This window comes from Eptatretus burgeri, chromosome 4 (assembly GCF_056783735.1).
Source record: "Eptatretus burgeri isolate ZD-2024b chromosome 4, Ebu_testis_v1, whole genome shotgun sequence".
In the NCBI taxonomy this organism is placed as follows: domain Eukaryota; kingdom Metazoa; phylum Chordata; class Myxini; order Myxiniformes; family Myxinidae; genus Eptatretus; species Eptatretus burgeri.
The window spans coordinates 80,251,121-80,266,149 of record NC_140964.1 but is presented as its reverse complement, the minus strand read 5'-3'; the positions used below and the strand labels follow the sequence as shown (position 1 = coordinate 80,266,149).

The 15,029-nt window shown below is 43.7% G+C and overlaps 1 protein-coding gene across 1 annotated transcript in view; it reads right to left on the bottom strand.

The window, feature by feature from the left end:
* Positions 1–436: 436 nt before the first annotated feature.
* The window catches only part of LOC147028488 (uncharacterized), a 247,556-nt gene continuing 232,963 nt past the window's right edge, over positions 437–15,029 (bottom strand). The window contains exon 10 of the mRNA XM_085878916.1: positions 437–5,385. Coding sequence (XP_085735042.1) covers positions 3,118–5,367 — 2,250 coding nt within the window. The 5' untranslated portion in view covers positions 5,368–5,385 and the 3' untranslated portion in view covers positions 437–3,117. The remainder of the gene's footprint in view (positions 5,386–15,029) is intronic.

The following is a 15,029-nucleotide window of genomic DNA, read 5'->3' as shown; positions in this document are numbered from 1 at the left end:
GTGTCATGTGAGACACCAAAATTATCGTCACGACCTCCTGAGTTGATTAAGTTAATTAACTACAAAAAATCCGTTAGAATTCCCATGTTTTAAACACACCATTTTAAGGTGTATTGAGCAGCTTAATAGGTCCTTGCACGGCATGGCATTCTAATTACAAGATAAATAACAAAAATAATGATAACATTGTAACAAAGCATACATTAATACTGTTCTAATAATATTAACAATAATAACAGTAGTATCATTTGGCAATAATAACAACAAACATATAATCTCTGCCTGGCCCAAGCACATCTGGGCTTTGTGAAAGGCAAGCAAATGCTCAAGCAGTACAGCAGGCAGGTATGTCACAAGGCCTTGTAGTCCAGGCAATGTAGCCCATTTAACCATTAAAAATGGAAAAAAAATTGCAACAGAATTTTTTGGGGCACAGAGGTCTTCTATGAAGTGTCTTGAATAACATACTAAAAGTCCTAAGAAATTACTGCTGCGGAAATCGGTTAAATATGCAAAAATCCAAGATGGCCGCCATAATTCAATAATGTCTCATATCTCCACCATCAGAAGAGATATTTGAATGATTTAAAATGCTATTATACGGTTGTTGGACATAAGGAATCATTTAGAATAGGTTACGATTCGATTGGATGCAATACTCATTGAACAAATCCAATATGGCCTCCAAAAATCCATTTCTTATCATATATTTGCACTGTTATATGACAAATTGTATTTAATGAAATTGTGTACTAATATAATGAAGGCAGGTTAGTGTTTTTAAGTTTATTGACTACATCATACTTTAGTAACACACTCATCAACATCAATTCTACACATCACATGAAGAATATAGCAGAAATGTGACACACCATGATACTATTGTCAATACAGTGATTGATCATTGTAGTTGATACACCGTTTAGACTGGGTCCAACTCAACCATCGTCATCATATGCATTTGACAAGTCTGGTAACTGTGAGTTGGAACAGCTCACACCACGGCATTCTCCACACACATTTGTGCAAGGCAAGCCATATTTTTGGCATGTGCACCTCCGGGTGGTACAGTCCTTCTTACAGCTACAACAGATGACATCCAGTAGTTCTGATGGAGCGGCTGGTTGGTCGGTCTGTATTGGCAGATATCTTTCGTCGACAACGTTCCATCCAAAATCCTCTGGTCTCATATTGATGCAGGCATCTTTCCATTCCATAACCTGATAGTATACACGAAGGCTGTGGTACTTAGAGGAGTCAGACGTTGGTGATAGACTTTGGGGTTCCACGGCGGCGGTGCCTTTTGAAACCTTTTCACAGAACCGTCGGTATCGTAAGCTGTGTGGTCCTTCGTCTTCGGCACCACCATACATCGACACCAATGCCTTCTCTCCTGCTGCGATGATCGCCTCCTTCGCTTGATCAGGTTGACTGAACACTTTGGCCTGATTGTAGAACACAGGGTCATTCTCGATTTTCTTGACTGCCACGCCCTTCCCTAAACCAAACAGGCGAGAGGTAGTATCACAGCCTGCAATTGCATGGACAAAGAGCAGATGATCTCACAGTTTAGGACCGAGCAACTCCCTGGATTGTTTTATGCACCAGACTCTCTTCCTTTTGGTGGATTGTTTAGGCTCTGGTGCCATGAACAACTCGTGTGCGTCCATTTTGACATGGTGCAGTAGGAGAATCAGCAGGTCTGTGTCATCCCCGATCAGTACAGTGTCTTTTGTTTGGGCAGAGGCAACTGCATTTTGAACAATTAACACGTCGGCGTCGTGCGTTGCCTGGTCTATGCTACAGCCAGCTCTCTCCAACTTGTCGCTCAGATAATGGATGAATCGCTACTTGTTTGCCTTGTTGTTCAGGAAATCTTCTTTCTTTGATTGAATCATTATGTCACCCTCGAAGTGTACTGTCACACCAGCACAAGCCCCTGTTCGTCTCAGTTGTGTGGCATCTTTTGTTGCGGGCTCATCTTTGTACCCATAAAAGACAACGACAGCAGCTCCATACTTATGTGTGACGTACGCAACATACATTTGACACACACTGTCAAATGTAGATCCTCTTGGCCATGGTATGCAATGAAGTAGAGCACCACCATTTAGCACATACTGGACATTTTCACTGGGATCTCGTTGCTCTCTCTTCATAGACTTCCAGAGCACATCGGCCAGTGTTGCCTTATTTGCCTGCAGGGGGAGTGCAGCTGATTCAAACAGTGCAGGTGGTTGAGTGCAGAGCTCATACTTGAATAAGGATGACACATCTTCTGAACGCTGTCCTACAGTTACCAACCTCTGAAATATCAAGTGTGGATCCACCGTTACAGATTCTCCTTTGACCTTCACTGTTGATTTTGATCCAAGTGTCGTGGCCTGGTCAGCTTTCTTGAAGACATGATCTTCTACAGAGACCCCGACCATAGAGTCTAGAATATCTTCCCCAATTTCCCTTGATCAGTCAACGTTGACTCCTTTTAGGGCCGTCATGCCGTTGGCGATGTTGAACAATGATGGATTTTCAACGAATGGATCCCTCTGTGCCAGATAGCTGATAAGATTCAGGGAGTCATTGACATCTCAAGCTTGTCAAGCCTTTGACATATCCTTGTGTTGGTCACTGGTCTCGTATGACACACCAGTGAACTTCTGCATGGCATCATTCATGTTGGCACATGCCGGCATGGACATGACCCACAGTAGGCGCTGAGTTTCGGTCATGCCCTTTCCTCGTGTCAGGCCTCCATGCGTTTTTACGCTCCTCATTAACACCTGCTCTATGATGAGGTCTGTGAACAGTCCTCCCCAGTATCTGTCACTACATGATACCCTTCCTCGAATTTCTGATGTACATCGGGGTGTGTTTCGGGCAGCATGGTCATCGTTTGCAGATATACATATGCGGACTTCGCATATAATCTGTGTCCAGCTGCTGCAAAGTAGGGTAGCATTTTACGTACTGACTTAAGATGCAATCTCCAGTTTCCTGTTCGCTCTGCTTTGAGAAACCTTCGCAGGATATCCACCATCTCCAGATACTGTAACCATAGGGTTGCTGTGCGCCCAGTCATCGTTTCCTTCTTCCCATTCACTTTACTTTGGATTCGCACTAACGCTTCTGATGAACACACCTCTTCCACAGAGAATGTACACGACATTGCTCGTCATACAGTTCCGCAGCTGCAGTCAAGTCAGTCGTGATGGTGTCTGTATCTAAATCGTGTGTCTCTTCATCATCATCTGACAGTTCCGGATTTTGTAGAACACCTACAGCCTCGGAGTCATCAACTTCCTGCTTAGTTGGTACTGGAACGTTGTATGTAGCGGCCACAAGAATGGTATTGAGTGCAGCATCTACCAGCAGGTGACCACGGACTGCCCTTGACACAGCTTTGCCAGTCAACATGTGCCTAACAGTGTTGCTAGCATATGCAATCTCGAGGAGTTCCTGTAGTCCTGAATCGGCCATCAGGTGTCCGATGCTGCCTAAGAAGCACATCTGCATATGGAACCCACCAAGTCTCAGAACCATACACTTCAGATCATTGTCATCGGGCTGAGATCGGATAATAATCATCATCGCTTTCCAATATAAGGGCTGGTCAAATGTCAGGACTGGAGTGACTCCATATCGCTTCGCCTGAGCTGTTACGAAATGCAGTGCAGAGTAGATACATGATGTATCGGCCGGATCAAGATCAATCATTGGCAAGAACATCACTGAGTCCTTTCCTGGGTGATAACCATGATGCAACATCTGCATCATACCAGCCCATGCTGGTCTTGGAGAATGAAGTAGTATTGAGCTCTTCCATAGGACATCTAGCTGTACTGTTGGATCTTCTCCCTCCAACAATACAAGGGGTAGATATGTAAGAGGTGGTAATGCTGGAGGGATCTTGAAGTACCGAATGTTTATGCGACCAACAGCAGCAATGTCTGCAGCGGTCACATTTGCTTTGGGAATATGCTTATTGGCTCGTGTTCCTGGCGTGACTGCAGCAATTATACCCATTCCATGGAAGGTACCTGTACCATCAACAGTGGCTAGATTGTGATCCACATTGTCAGCAATATATTGCATAGTGTGTTCTGATGTGAACCCAGGAATGACAATACCTTGGGTAACTGCTGCATTCCGTTCGTACCTCTGTACCTCCGTGTATGAGCATGAGAAGCCATGCCCATGAAGTGTGTCTATCAAGAAGCGTGACGCAAAATGGTGGTGCATTTGCACCCCTAGGCCTATCTGTAGAGGCGGTAGTATGGTTCTTGGCCGTATTGCTTGCATGATACACTGACCAATCAAAGCAAGCTTTATGTCAATGTTCTGTCCAGCAAACATTGTCCTCAACAGTACTTGTAGTGACTTTGGAATATAGTTCAGAGCACGTTCTTCATTTTCCACATCTTCTATTTCTGGGTAGAAATCATGTGAGGTCTCCATAGATTTGATGTCACTCTCAATGAGTTTTGCAGCAGTTTCAACGATGCTATGCTTCTCGTCTTCAGAATTTTCAGCTTTACATTGCTTATGAAATGCATGCAGGATGGAACTTGCAGTGTCACGCAATGTCACAACACAGTCTTTTGCACCACGTGCTGTCATTAGAACTCTGTCACCAAAATGTTCCTTTATTTTAATTTTCATGCATTTGGCACTGTACGGATCCTGCCCTGTGTCCACGAGATCCTCAGTCATTTTCGTAACAAGTTCACTGATGGTAGCTTGCCCCTCGTCATTGTCTTCTAGGAATTGTGCGACTTCCAGGAATGCTGCTGCTCGCTTGGTCTCAGGTCTTCCACGTTTGAACCTTTTTGTGTCTGCAGATAATCTATTGGGAATATTCTTCCCCTTCCTGAAATTGACACTACACTGCTGGTGATACATGGCGTCTGCTGCATGCAGATCGTTCACAAATGCTATTCTGCCATACACCGCATCAGACCACTTGTCTTTCCTAGAACTACAAGCTTGAAGCACACTGGCTTGTAACTCATATGTTCTAACTTGAAACACATTAATGTCTCTCCGTTTCTTGTCATTTTTCGCAGATTGTTCACAAAATAGGCAATGTTCTTGAATATTGAATGCCGGTTGCAATGAACGGAGATCAGATCGATTTTCTGATTGATGCTGACGAGATGCCATGTCATGTTCAATGTTATCTGGTTTGCAATATGTATGGTGACATTCAACATGTACGACTTCCCCTGGTACAGTTTTCAAATCCTTACCACACTGTAGACTTGCACGATTCACCACTTCACTGCCCTTCGTTCGTAGAACAACGGTCGGCTTTCCATCGCGGGTTGATTCTTCACATATGCAACACGTCTGTCTCGTTACTGACGACATCTCACTTCTTCAGCCTGCCTGAAATAAGACATTAAACATACATTGAAGGAAATAGATACCACCAGGTAATGTTATGAGATTCATATTTCAGTAATAAATAACCGAAATATAGCAAACTGATGATTAGTGAAGATTAGCACGCAAATATATAATAAGATATGGATTTTTAGTGGCCATATTGGATTTTTTTCCATGACTTTTGCATCCAATCAAGTCGTAAGCTATTCTAAGCGATTCCACATGTCCAATAACCCTATAATAGCATTTTAAATCATTCAAATATCTTTTCTGATGGTGGAGATATGAGACATTATTGATTTATGGTGGCCATCTTGGATTTTTGCATATTTAACCGATTTCCGCAGTAGTAATTTATTAGGACTTTTAGTATGTTATTCAGGACACTTCATAGAAGACCTCTGTGCCCAAATAAATTCTGTTGCAATTTTTTCCATTTCAAAAGTTAGTTTGCCTGGACTATTGAAGACCAATGAAAATTTGGTCCAATGAACCAATGGACCCACGACTTGTTAAACTGGCCAATTGGCTGCCTTCCTCTGGCCAACATTACACCCACATAGCCATATTCCTTGTGTCACCCATCCATATAGGAAGCTTGAAAGCATTGAGGTTTAGTTGGTAGGGAAAACTTTGCATTCTCTGCAAACACATCATTGCGTATTCCAGAAACATTTCTCAGACATCCAGAGCAATAAAATTATAAAAGGTTGAGATTTATTAGATGAGTTAAAGAAGCAGCATCTCAATATCAGTGTCAATTGCATACTTCTTCTTTTCTTCTCTAAGGGCCGAATTATTCCAATCTTTCTTCTTTGGTTTTTTTTATTCCTACGTTTTTTTCTACCAAAGACATTCATGAACCAGTTGGCCAAACCTGATGTTCAGCTGGAGTTTACTTTGGCAGGAATTTTGTTTTGTTCAGGAAGCCAGCAGTACTTCATTTCAATCACGATTTACATCAATGATTTGAACAATGGATTTGAGAGAGTCAGCTTTCCAATTATGCAGATAACACAAAGCTTGGAGGTAAGGGAGATAGTGATCAGATTCAGGAAAGTCGAGATGCTTTCATTGATTGACAAATGTAGTTTAAGATAAAGACATGTAAGATTTTTGGGAATCAGCAGATTGGAGTCAGTGTGATTACCGACTGCAGTATCTACTGTATAGAACCCAAAAAGCTTGAGTAGCTTTCACCATTATTTTGGGGGAATTTCAATAAACAAATTTTAAAAACAACGTTGCATTGTAGACGTTTCAGGGAGATGTGCATAAACATTAAGGTTTATAAACAGCTGGCAATTGTCGTTTGCCGGGTGCAAAAATTTGGCTCGGTTATTTAGAAAACATGTCCATACGGCAAACGTCTCAGACATCGGGTGTTCTCAAATGTATTTTGCTTTGAAACTCACAAAGAGAAGCCATATAACCAATCTAAAGCACACCCGTTTCATATAAAACTAGCATCCGTTGAAGACAAAGTCTTCGATATCCCCCGCCATAGTAAATGAGGATTAACAAACTTATATTCACTAAGCGTGTGCAATATGTATGTGAAGTTTCCCCTTGATCTGACCAGCCATTCTGGAGAAGAAGATGTTTGAAGGTTTTAGGATAAATTCAATATGGCCACCAAACCATGTGACCTATCAATTAGAAATTAACAAACTTCTGAAAGGATGTCTTGGGGAAAGTGTATGTGAAATTTTGCCTCAATCTGTCCAGCCATTCCGGAGAAGATGTTTTAAAAATTCATTAATTTTCAATCCGAGATGGCTGACGAACCATGTGACCTATGACATCATAAATTTAAATTCTGCCTCCAATCCTCCAGTGGAATACGTGTGTGAATTTTCGTGTTGATCGGATGAGGTGTGTTTTTCTATCCAAGATGGCCACCAAACCATGTGCTGTCATAATTTTTACTATGTATGCAGACATGATGGAAGATGATAGTTGCAAATTTTCACTTCGTTAAGTTATGTGATTCCAGAGAAAACATTATTTAATATTTTTCTTGAATCCAACATGGCTGCCAAACCATGTGACCTATCAATTAGAAAATATTAAAGGGCATCAGTTCACCACTTGCTTGATATGTGTACCAAATTTCGTAAATATATCTTGAGGGGATTTGTAGTTAAGCTCCGGAAACGAAATGTGACGGACGGACGGAACCCATTTCTATATCCCCCGCCAACTTCGTTGGTTGGTGGGGGATAATAACCAATTGCTTTTGAAACAGTCGTGAGGGCAAAGGAAAATGTGATCACTTGTACGCTGCTGAGGTTAAAAGTTGAAACCACCACCCATCATCACCATAAGATACAGGATGAAACTTTGTTACCACCGTGCCCATAACCAAGCCTGCAAGCATGCACACACACCCACGGAAAGTCCCTTTACCAATCCAAATTTACCCATGTGTACCTCCACCTTGTAGCAACTGCTGACTGTACATCCTTATCGGGACACAAATTGTACCGCCATTGACTGTAGAGTGCTCAGCAAGTGGCTTAAGCACCGAAGCAAGCACTCCAATTAAATGGTTGATACGGAACGGCCGACTTCACAAGCGATGTCAAGCCGACTGGTAATTGCACATACCCGCAAAAAAACAAACATCGCCGATTTATTAACATTTTCAGATTTCACTCCAGATTTCGAGTTATTTAGACCACATGATCCAATCCTCCAAACTCAAATTATATTTTGATTATATGAAAACTATAGCATTTACAAAAGCAATGTATACCGTGATTCATAGGTGCATATGAGGTATTTGATGATATGAGTGAGGAAAGTGAAAAAAAAAACATTTTGAGTGCTTTATCGTTAATAAACCATTGCGGCCTGTTCCAACTCAAGGTCTTGTTGAGCAGGCCAAACAAAATGGCGAATTAAGACCCCAACAATGTAACCAAGGTTGTGCATTAAGACTCCATCAAGAGTGAGGTGTCTGAGGATGCACCTGATAAAGGATATAATTAAATAAGGCCGTTAATTATCTTCAAAAGGGGTGTTTTAATAAACCCAAACTCATGCACTCCCTTGGAGTTCCCTTCATATGCATGCAACATTTCAGGCTGCTAGGTTTCATGGTTTTAGAGTTATGGAGGAGACACACAACCTGACTGACAGACTAAAACACTGACATTTATTAGTGCACATATATTATGTGTGTGGGGTAGATGGAGGAATTTCAAAGTAAAGATAGGATTGTATCGAGTAGCTTGGTCCGTGGATGTGTAGGAGACATCTCGATGTAAATCAAGTAGGGAAGCTGTGAGCTTAAGTGTTATGTGTTACCACATGGGGAGTGGTGCTGTGCTCAAGTAGGGAGGGTTTAAGGATAATTTCTCCCAGTATGTGATTGCCCCCTGTGACCTTTTCCTATGTTTTTGCATTTCAAGACCAGCGATAAAAAGGGATCACGTCCTTAAAATGACAACCAAGCTGCACGTCCAAGCAGGCAAGAAACCCCACCTCCAGGGATGACAACTAGCAAACCACACCACCAGAGTGGATGATCGATGAACATAACGTCAGAATGGAAGAGAATTAGTGAGGTGAGGAGGAGAGTCTCACGGTGTGCGACAAGAAGTCAGGTGGGACACGAAGAAGGAGGGCACAGAAGCGAGTGAGGAGATGCGGATGGAAAGGAAGGGCATTATGGTTGGCTTTCCCTCGACATGGTGAAGAAGACTCCACGATTCTCGTGTTGGTGCTGAGGCTATTTTATTCACATTATGGAGCAAGACGCTGGCCATGGACTGTTAGGCTGGGTCGCATGAGACCAGCCTCGAAGCCTCGTGTTGTGCCATCGATGAAGGCGACAAGTGCGATTGACGAAAGAAGTTGCATGGCGGTTTTTGAGTTCTGGTGTTGAGTATCACTGCCCAAATTGCCTCCTGTATGTTTCCCACCCAGAGAGCGGCTGGGCGCCATTTTGGGCGCATTTTCCCACACAGTGACGATGCAGTTTGGCGACCTTCAAGCTTCAGAAACTCATCTCTGGGCACACAGCTAAGTGCCGGGATAAAGGAGAGATTGTTTCTTTCATTATTCTGTCCCCTTATCTGTATTAAAGTCTGTATGGAGGTGCCTCAAAATTAGATTTAGTTACATCACGTTCCATTTTTATTATTACACTTTGAATTATTACCATTGTAAATATTTGATTTATTTTCATTAAACCCCAATATTTATTTATGTTGCTTGTGTCATGTATTTGTCATGGGTTCGAGTATAAATCCCTGTGCTGTGCTTCCGTCTGCTACATGTCTTTGTCACCCTCCCATCCCGCATGTGCCATTATCTCAGAGAATCTCGGCTGTAAGCCTCCAAAGGAAATCATTCGGCTATCTGTCTAGGTTGGGGCAAACCCCTTCGACATGACAACTGGTGTCAGGAGTGGGATTCAAACCCTGATCAACATCTGTTGATCTTTTGAATCCATCAGGACCACGACATTTGGTGTCAGAGCGAGCGAAGCTGAAAAAAAAATAATTGGGAATTTAAATTGTTAAACGATCGCCTCTCTACCATCGAAGGAGAGGGGGTTGTAGGACTGAGATACAAATTGTATAGTTAATTGGTGTCAGGAGAAAAGAACGCTTGGAAATTAAAGGGGAATTTTTTGTTTCTGAGGAGATTGAACACGCGAGGGAAATGGCGGACATGCACAAGATGGCGTTTCGGTGGGAAGGTAGTAGGGATGAAGGAAGAGAGCCGAGGGTGGAGTTGGCTGAGAAGGATAGGGTAGGAGTTTTCCCCGTCCCAAGCATCAGTCCCCCCCCCCCTCCACAATAGTGGGAGATGGGATGCTGAGAGCAGGTGCGTTGGCTCTCCGATTCACGTTGGAACAAAGGGATGAAAAAATGGAGACAAAATGAATACAGGGATAAAATGATGGAGCGAATGAATAGTTAATTGAAGGAATGAGGGGATAAATTGATGAACAAAAGAACAACACGTGGGAAATAAGAAACAAAATTGTTGAACAAAGGAAGGAAACAAGGGAAGAGAATGGACATTTGGAAGACAGAATTGGAGAGAAAATTATGACACAAAAGGAATACAGGAAGGAACTAATGGATCTAAGGTATAGTGCATTGAAGGGATGGATTGATAGAATTACAAACAAAATTGAGGAACAAAGGAATGACATGAGGGAAATGGAAAACAAAACGAATGAAGGAATGAAATGAGTGAACAAATGAAGGAAATGAATGGATGCTTGGAAGGCAAAATTGAAGGGGAAATAAAAGGCATCACTCATCAAATGAATGAAATTAATAAGGGAACAACACAGGAAATGGGAGTACAAATTGATGGAGTAGAGAAAAGAATGGAACTCCGAATGAAGGGCAGACTGGAAAAATTGGAGACTGAATTTGAGCAAAAACAGGAAGAAATGGCAGTGAAAATAGAAGAGGGTCAAATCCAGGCGGTCAGAATGGGAGAAAAGTTGAAAGAAGAAAATGGGTCAACAAATCAAAGAATTGATGAAGTCATCAAGATCCTGGAGGGTTACCACACCTGTGTGGATGCCATAATGTAACAACAACAAGAGGAAATGGGATTTTGTAAGTGCCAGGGTGGTGGTTTGGCTAAGGAGGTGCAAAAGTTGGAAACTCGTGTCACAGAACAAGAGCGGGTGTTTGCTGATAAAGGCTTGCAGGAACCACAATTGAATGGGGGAAAGGATGGATGGAATGTTACAGGAGCAGCCGAATACTTGGGACAATAACATTAAGGGAGAGGTGATATAACCAAAAGTTTCTGTTAGTCTCAATGGCAACGTTGATGGTTCTGTTGAGACCATGCTTAGGTTGACTGACTCGTACGAAGCCAATGGTGAAATTAAATTGGACTTGAGGCACTTTGGCATTGGGAATGTTACTGAACAGGGTTGAGCAGATTTGGCAGAGCCAATGTTTGAACCACTTGTAGGACATGTAATGGAGGAGAGCGACAGTGACGTTGACATGCCAAGTACCGAGCAAGTGGCCAATTCTGAAACAATCTAAGGTGAGCTTGCTGATTTAAACTCTGGAGACAGAATTGCCCAAATTGAAGAGGTGCAAAATGGGTTAACAAGCATGGATGGATCCCAAGAGGAAGAGCAGGATGCTTGTCATATGGACAAGTGGGAAAGCGATGTTTTTGAAATGAATTTGCAGAACCAATCTCAGAGTTCAGATTTGGATGATAGCTGTGAAGGCCAATTGCTCACCGTTTATGAACCATGTGGAAGTGATGCCAAGGCAGAAGGTTATGACGAGTCTCATGCTTCTCGTTCTTGTAATGTAGAGGGTGCAGCTGTCATTGGAAGTGGATCTACAGAAATGTTTGTTGATGATTGTACAGTAGGGAAGGATACATTGGATACTGCGAAGGAAAATGACACTGAAATTGCAGAGGCACTGGGTGAGGAAAGTGATCTTCCTAAAGCATTGCTTCCTGAACTTGGCACTTACAGTAAGGCAAATCTTGAAGTTTGTTTTGTTGAGCCAATATTGGAACACTCCTAAGAAAAATATGTTGAGGAGGAGAGTTGCAGCAGCTGTGGCTTCCTGTTGGTTGAGCAGGAAACTCATCTTGAATTAGGCCAGAGTGAGTCAAGTGCAAGCCTGGAAGAGAAACAGGTCTGCATTTGCGTCTTGAGCACTCACCGAGAACAAGTTGTCAACATCTGGAATGCCGCAGGCACTTTCTCCCTTTCCAGCAACTCTGTTCTTAGCTGAAAGTTCTGTGGTTTGCTCCACAAGCTTTTGCATGATGGACACCGTAAGTTCTGCAGCGTTCCTCGCTTTCAGTTGCTTGGCTATGGGAGCTTGGTCGCATGTGGAACCACCGTCATGACCGTTGTGGTTGGCTTGTGGCCACCTACATCATGTTTATCATAAAAACAAATTGACTTCCACATTGGGCAGCTGGTTTTTCCACCTGGCTTAGCGATGACGGATAGGGAGCCTGGTGCTGCGGGAGAGAGTGGCATTGATGCTGTTTTTTGGCTGACAATGGAGCTGTTTGACTATATGGACAGTGAGCTCAGAACTTTTGAAGCAGGTTTTGCATCCTTGGATCAGTCGTGCGCTGTCTCCATGACATGCTGGACAGCGTTGTCTGGCACTTCTCACCCAGGTCATACCAGATCCGAGTCTTCTCATTTCCCGTCCCACGGAGGTGCAACTGTGGTGCGATGGAGAGCAGGGGCCAAGCACGAGGGCATCTACGCTAGCTGAGCATGTGAGTCCAGTAGTCATGATTTCAGGCGAGGAGGAGCCAGAACTTGAACCGGAAACAGAACCACAGCCTTTGCTGATTTGAGAATCCAGCATGACAGAAGGACCCCGATTAAAAAAAGATCTGATAGAGAGTTTACGCCAAGAGAACAGGGCATTGCGTACTGAATTGCAGTCCTTCAAGAGCGAAGCCCAGAAAGTGGCAAAAAGACATTGGTAGGAAGAAAGTTGTAGCCAGGATAAATGCCAACAGAAAGAACAGGAGCATGCCTCTCAGCAGGCATACAGCCAAGTATGGCAGCAGGTTGAGGAGCAGGGAATTCGAGCGGAGAAGCTGGAACAAGATCTGCACAAGGCCAAAACACATCTCAACTCACTCCAACTCTCATAGTAGGCAGCCGAGCAGTCGAGCGTAACTGCCCAGGGTCAGGTGATGGTGTTTGCATTAACCATAGTGGCTGTTTCTCTGGCTTTCATCTGTCATGGATGGTGGAGTACGGTTGCCGGCATCCATGCGTGCCTGAGAGTTGTTGTCCTCATGCTGGTTGTGGGCCTTGTTCCACTCTCGGCCTGGCGCACCCAAGAGATACAGTTTTAACTGGGTCCACTGGGATGTGGCAATGTCTACCTGGATTTTAACTGTGGCCACAGTTTTTCCTGGAGGATGATGCAGGTTTCGGGGAGTGGATGAGAGAACTTTCCATTGACCAGATCCTGGAGGAGGATGCAGGCTTCTGGGAGTGGATGACAGAAATCTGGGTCTACCAAATCCTGGAGGAGTGTGCAGGCATCGATCCTGCTGCCTCTCGCAAGAAAGTTTGTTGACACAGTTCCTGTGGCTGATTTAATTCTCTGTCATCTCATCATCGAGATTGTGTTTGAAGTCTACGATTGCACCCAAACATTATCCAAGGTTTTAGAATAATAGGCCAAAAATATTTTCAAAGGGGGGTGTTGAATCGTTGGAGATTGTATGCAATGAATCCACAGGGGCGGTTTGGAAGTGTGCGAAGAAAACTAGGAGGGGTGGATGACGCTCTTGGACCCGACCAACCTGCGTCGACTTACACTTGGGGTAAAGTGCATTGATGCTTACTGTCCCAAGGGTACAGTTTTGCTAGAAATTGGGACATGGGTAATTCGGATGGGAGCGGGCGAGAGTGACTCAATGGTCGGTAAAAGGATCAGTTTGGAAACCAGAATTGTCTTGTGGTGTTGATGTCTGTTATGTGTAAATTGAATTGCGCTTGGAGAATGAATGCGGATTATAACATATAAGCAGGCCATGCCAGTGTAGGAACTTGATCACCATTTTTGCAATGCAATGTTTGAGAATTGAATGGCAATGGGGGAAGAAATGAGATGTTGGATTGTGTGGGTGGGGAAGATATGTGGGACCGCAGGAATGGATCAAGCTCTGGAAGAGCGGTGACTGCAGACCCTCCACCCCCCCCCCCACCACGAGGTAATTTGTCCCTGGCAGCCTGTGGTGTCTGGAAATAGGGACCCGTCAGAGGGGAGGCTTGATTGGGTGACCAGCGGTAAGGAGACCCCTAGCGACCCGGATGAGGCCAAGAGAGGCTGGATGGTGAGGAGACCCTCCCCGGCAGGACATGCAGCAAAAGAGCTGTGTGGCTGTCAGGGACCGAATAGTTGAGGGGGGGGGGGCAAAGAACTCATGTCGGGCAACTTCTTTTTGGACTGCAGGCACAACCGGAAGAGCCCCCATTATCTTTGTTGTATGATACCTCCACGCTGTGTAGTTGAGGATCACACAAGTGTGTAATAACATTTAAGTCATGGTCTTGTGGGGTTTGGAATGAATGATTGATGTGTGTGTGTGTGTGTGTGTGTGTGTGTGTGTGTGTGTGTGTGTGTGTGTGTGTGTGTGTGTGTGTGTGTGTGTGTGTGTGTGTGTGAAGGTTCACTTGATCTATATCACTAACCTGTACAAAAGAGGCAGGGCTCACAGAAATTTGGAAGAGGTAAATTGGGATGGCTCCGCAAGTAATGTTGGGTATTGTGGCGTCCACCGGGGAATGCAGTCTTTAGAAGGGAGTTGTATAAACGTGAATGAGTTCTTTACTTGAGGGTTTTTCTGTTATAGTCGATTTTTGTTTGCTTTCTGACATTTTCTACCCACCCCAGGAGTTAGGAGCGAGGAACCAAGAGTTTTGCATATATTTGAATTGTTGTGTTTAAGAGGTGTAGAATGTGAGGAGAACAGGTAAGTTAGCTCAGGCTTGCTTCCCACAGCCCCTCCTAATTTATTTAATAGGCTAATTAGGTGTGAGTCAGTAAATGGTAAGGCTGGAAGGATAATGCCTGCATTGAACCTTGCAGGAGCTATGGTTCAGGGGAGGGAGCTGTGTTATGTTTGTGGGGTAGATG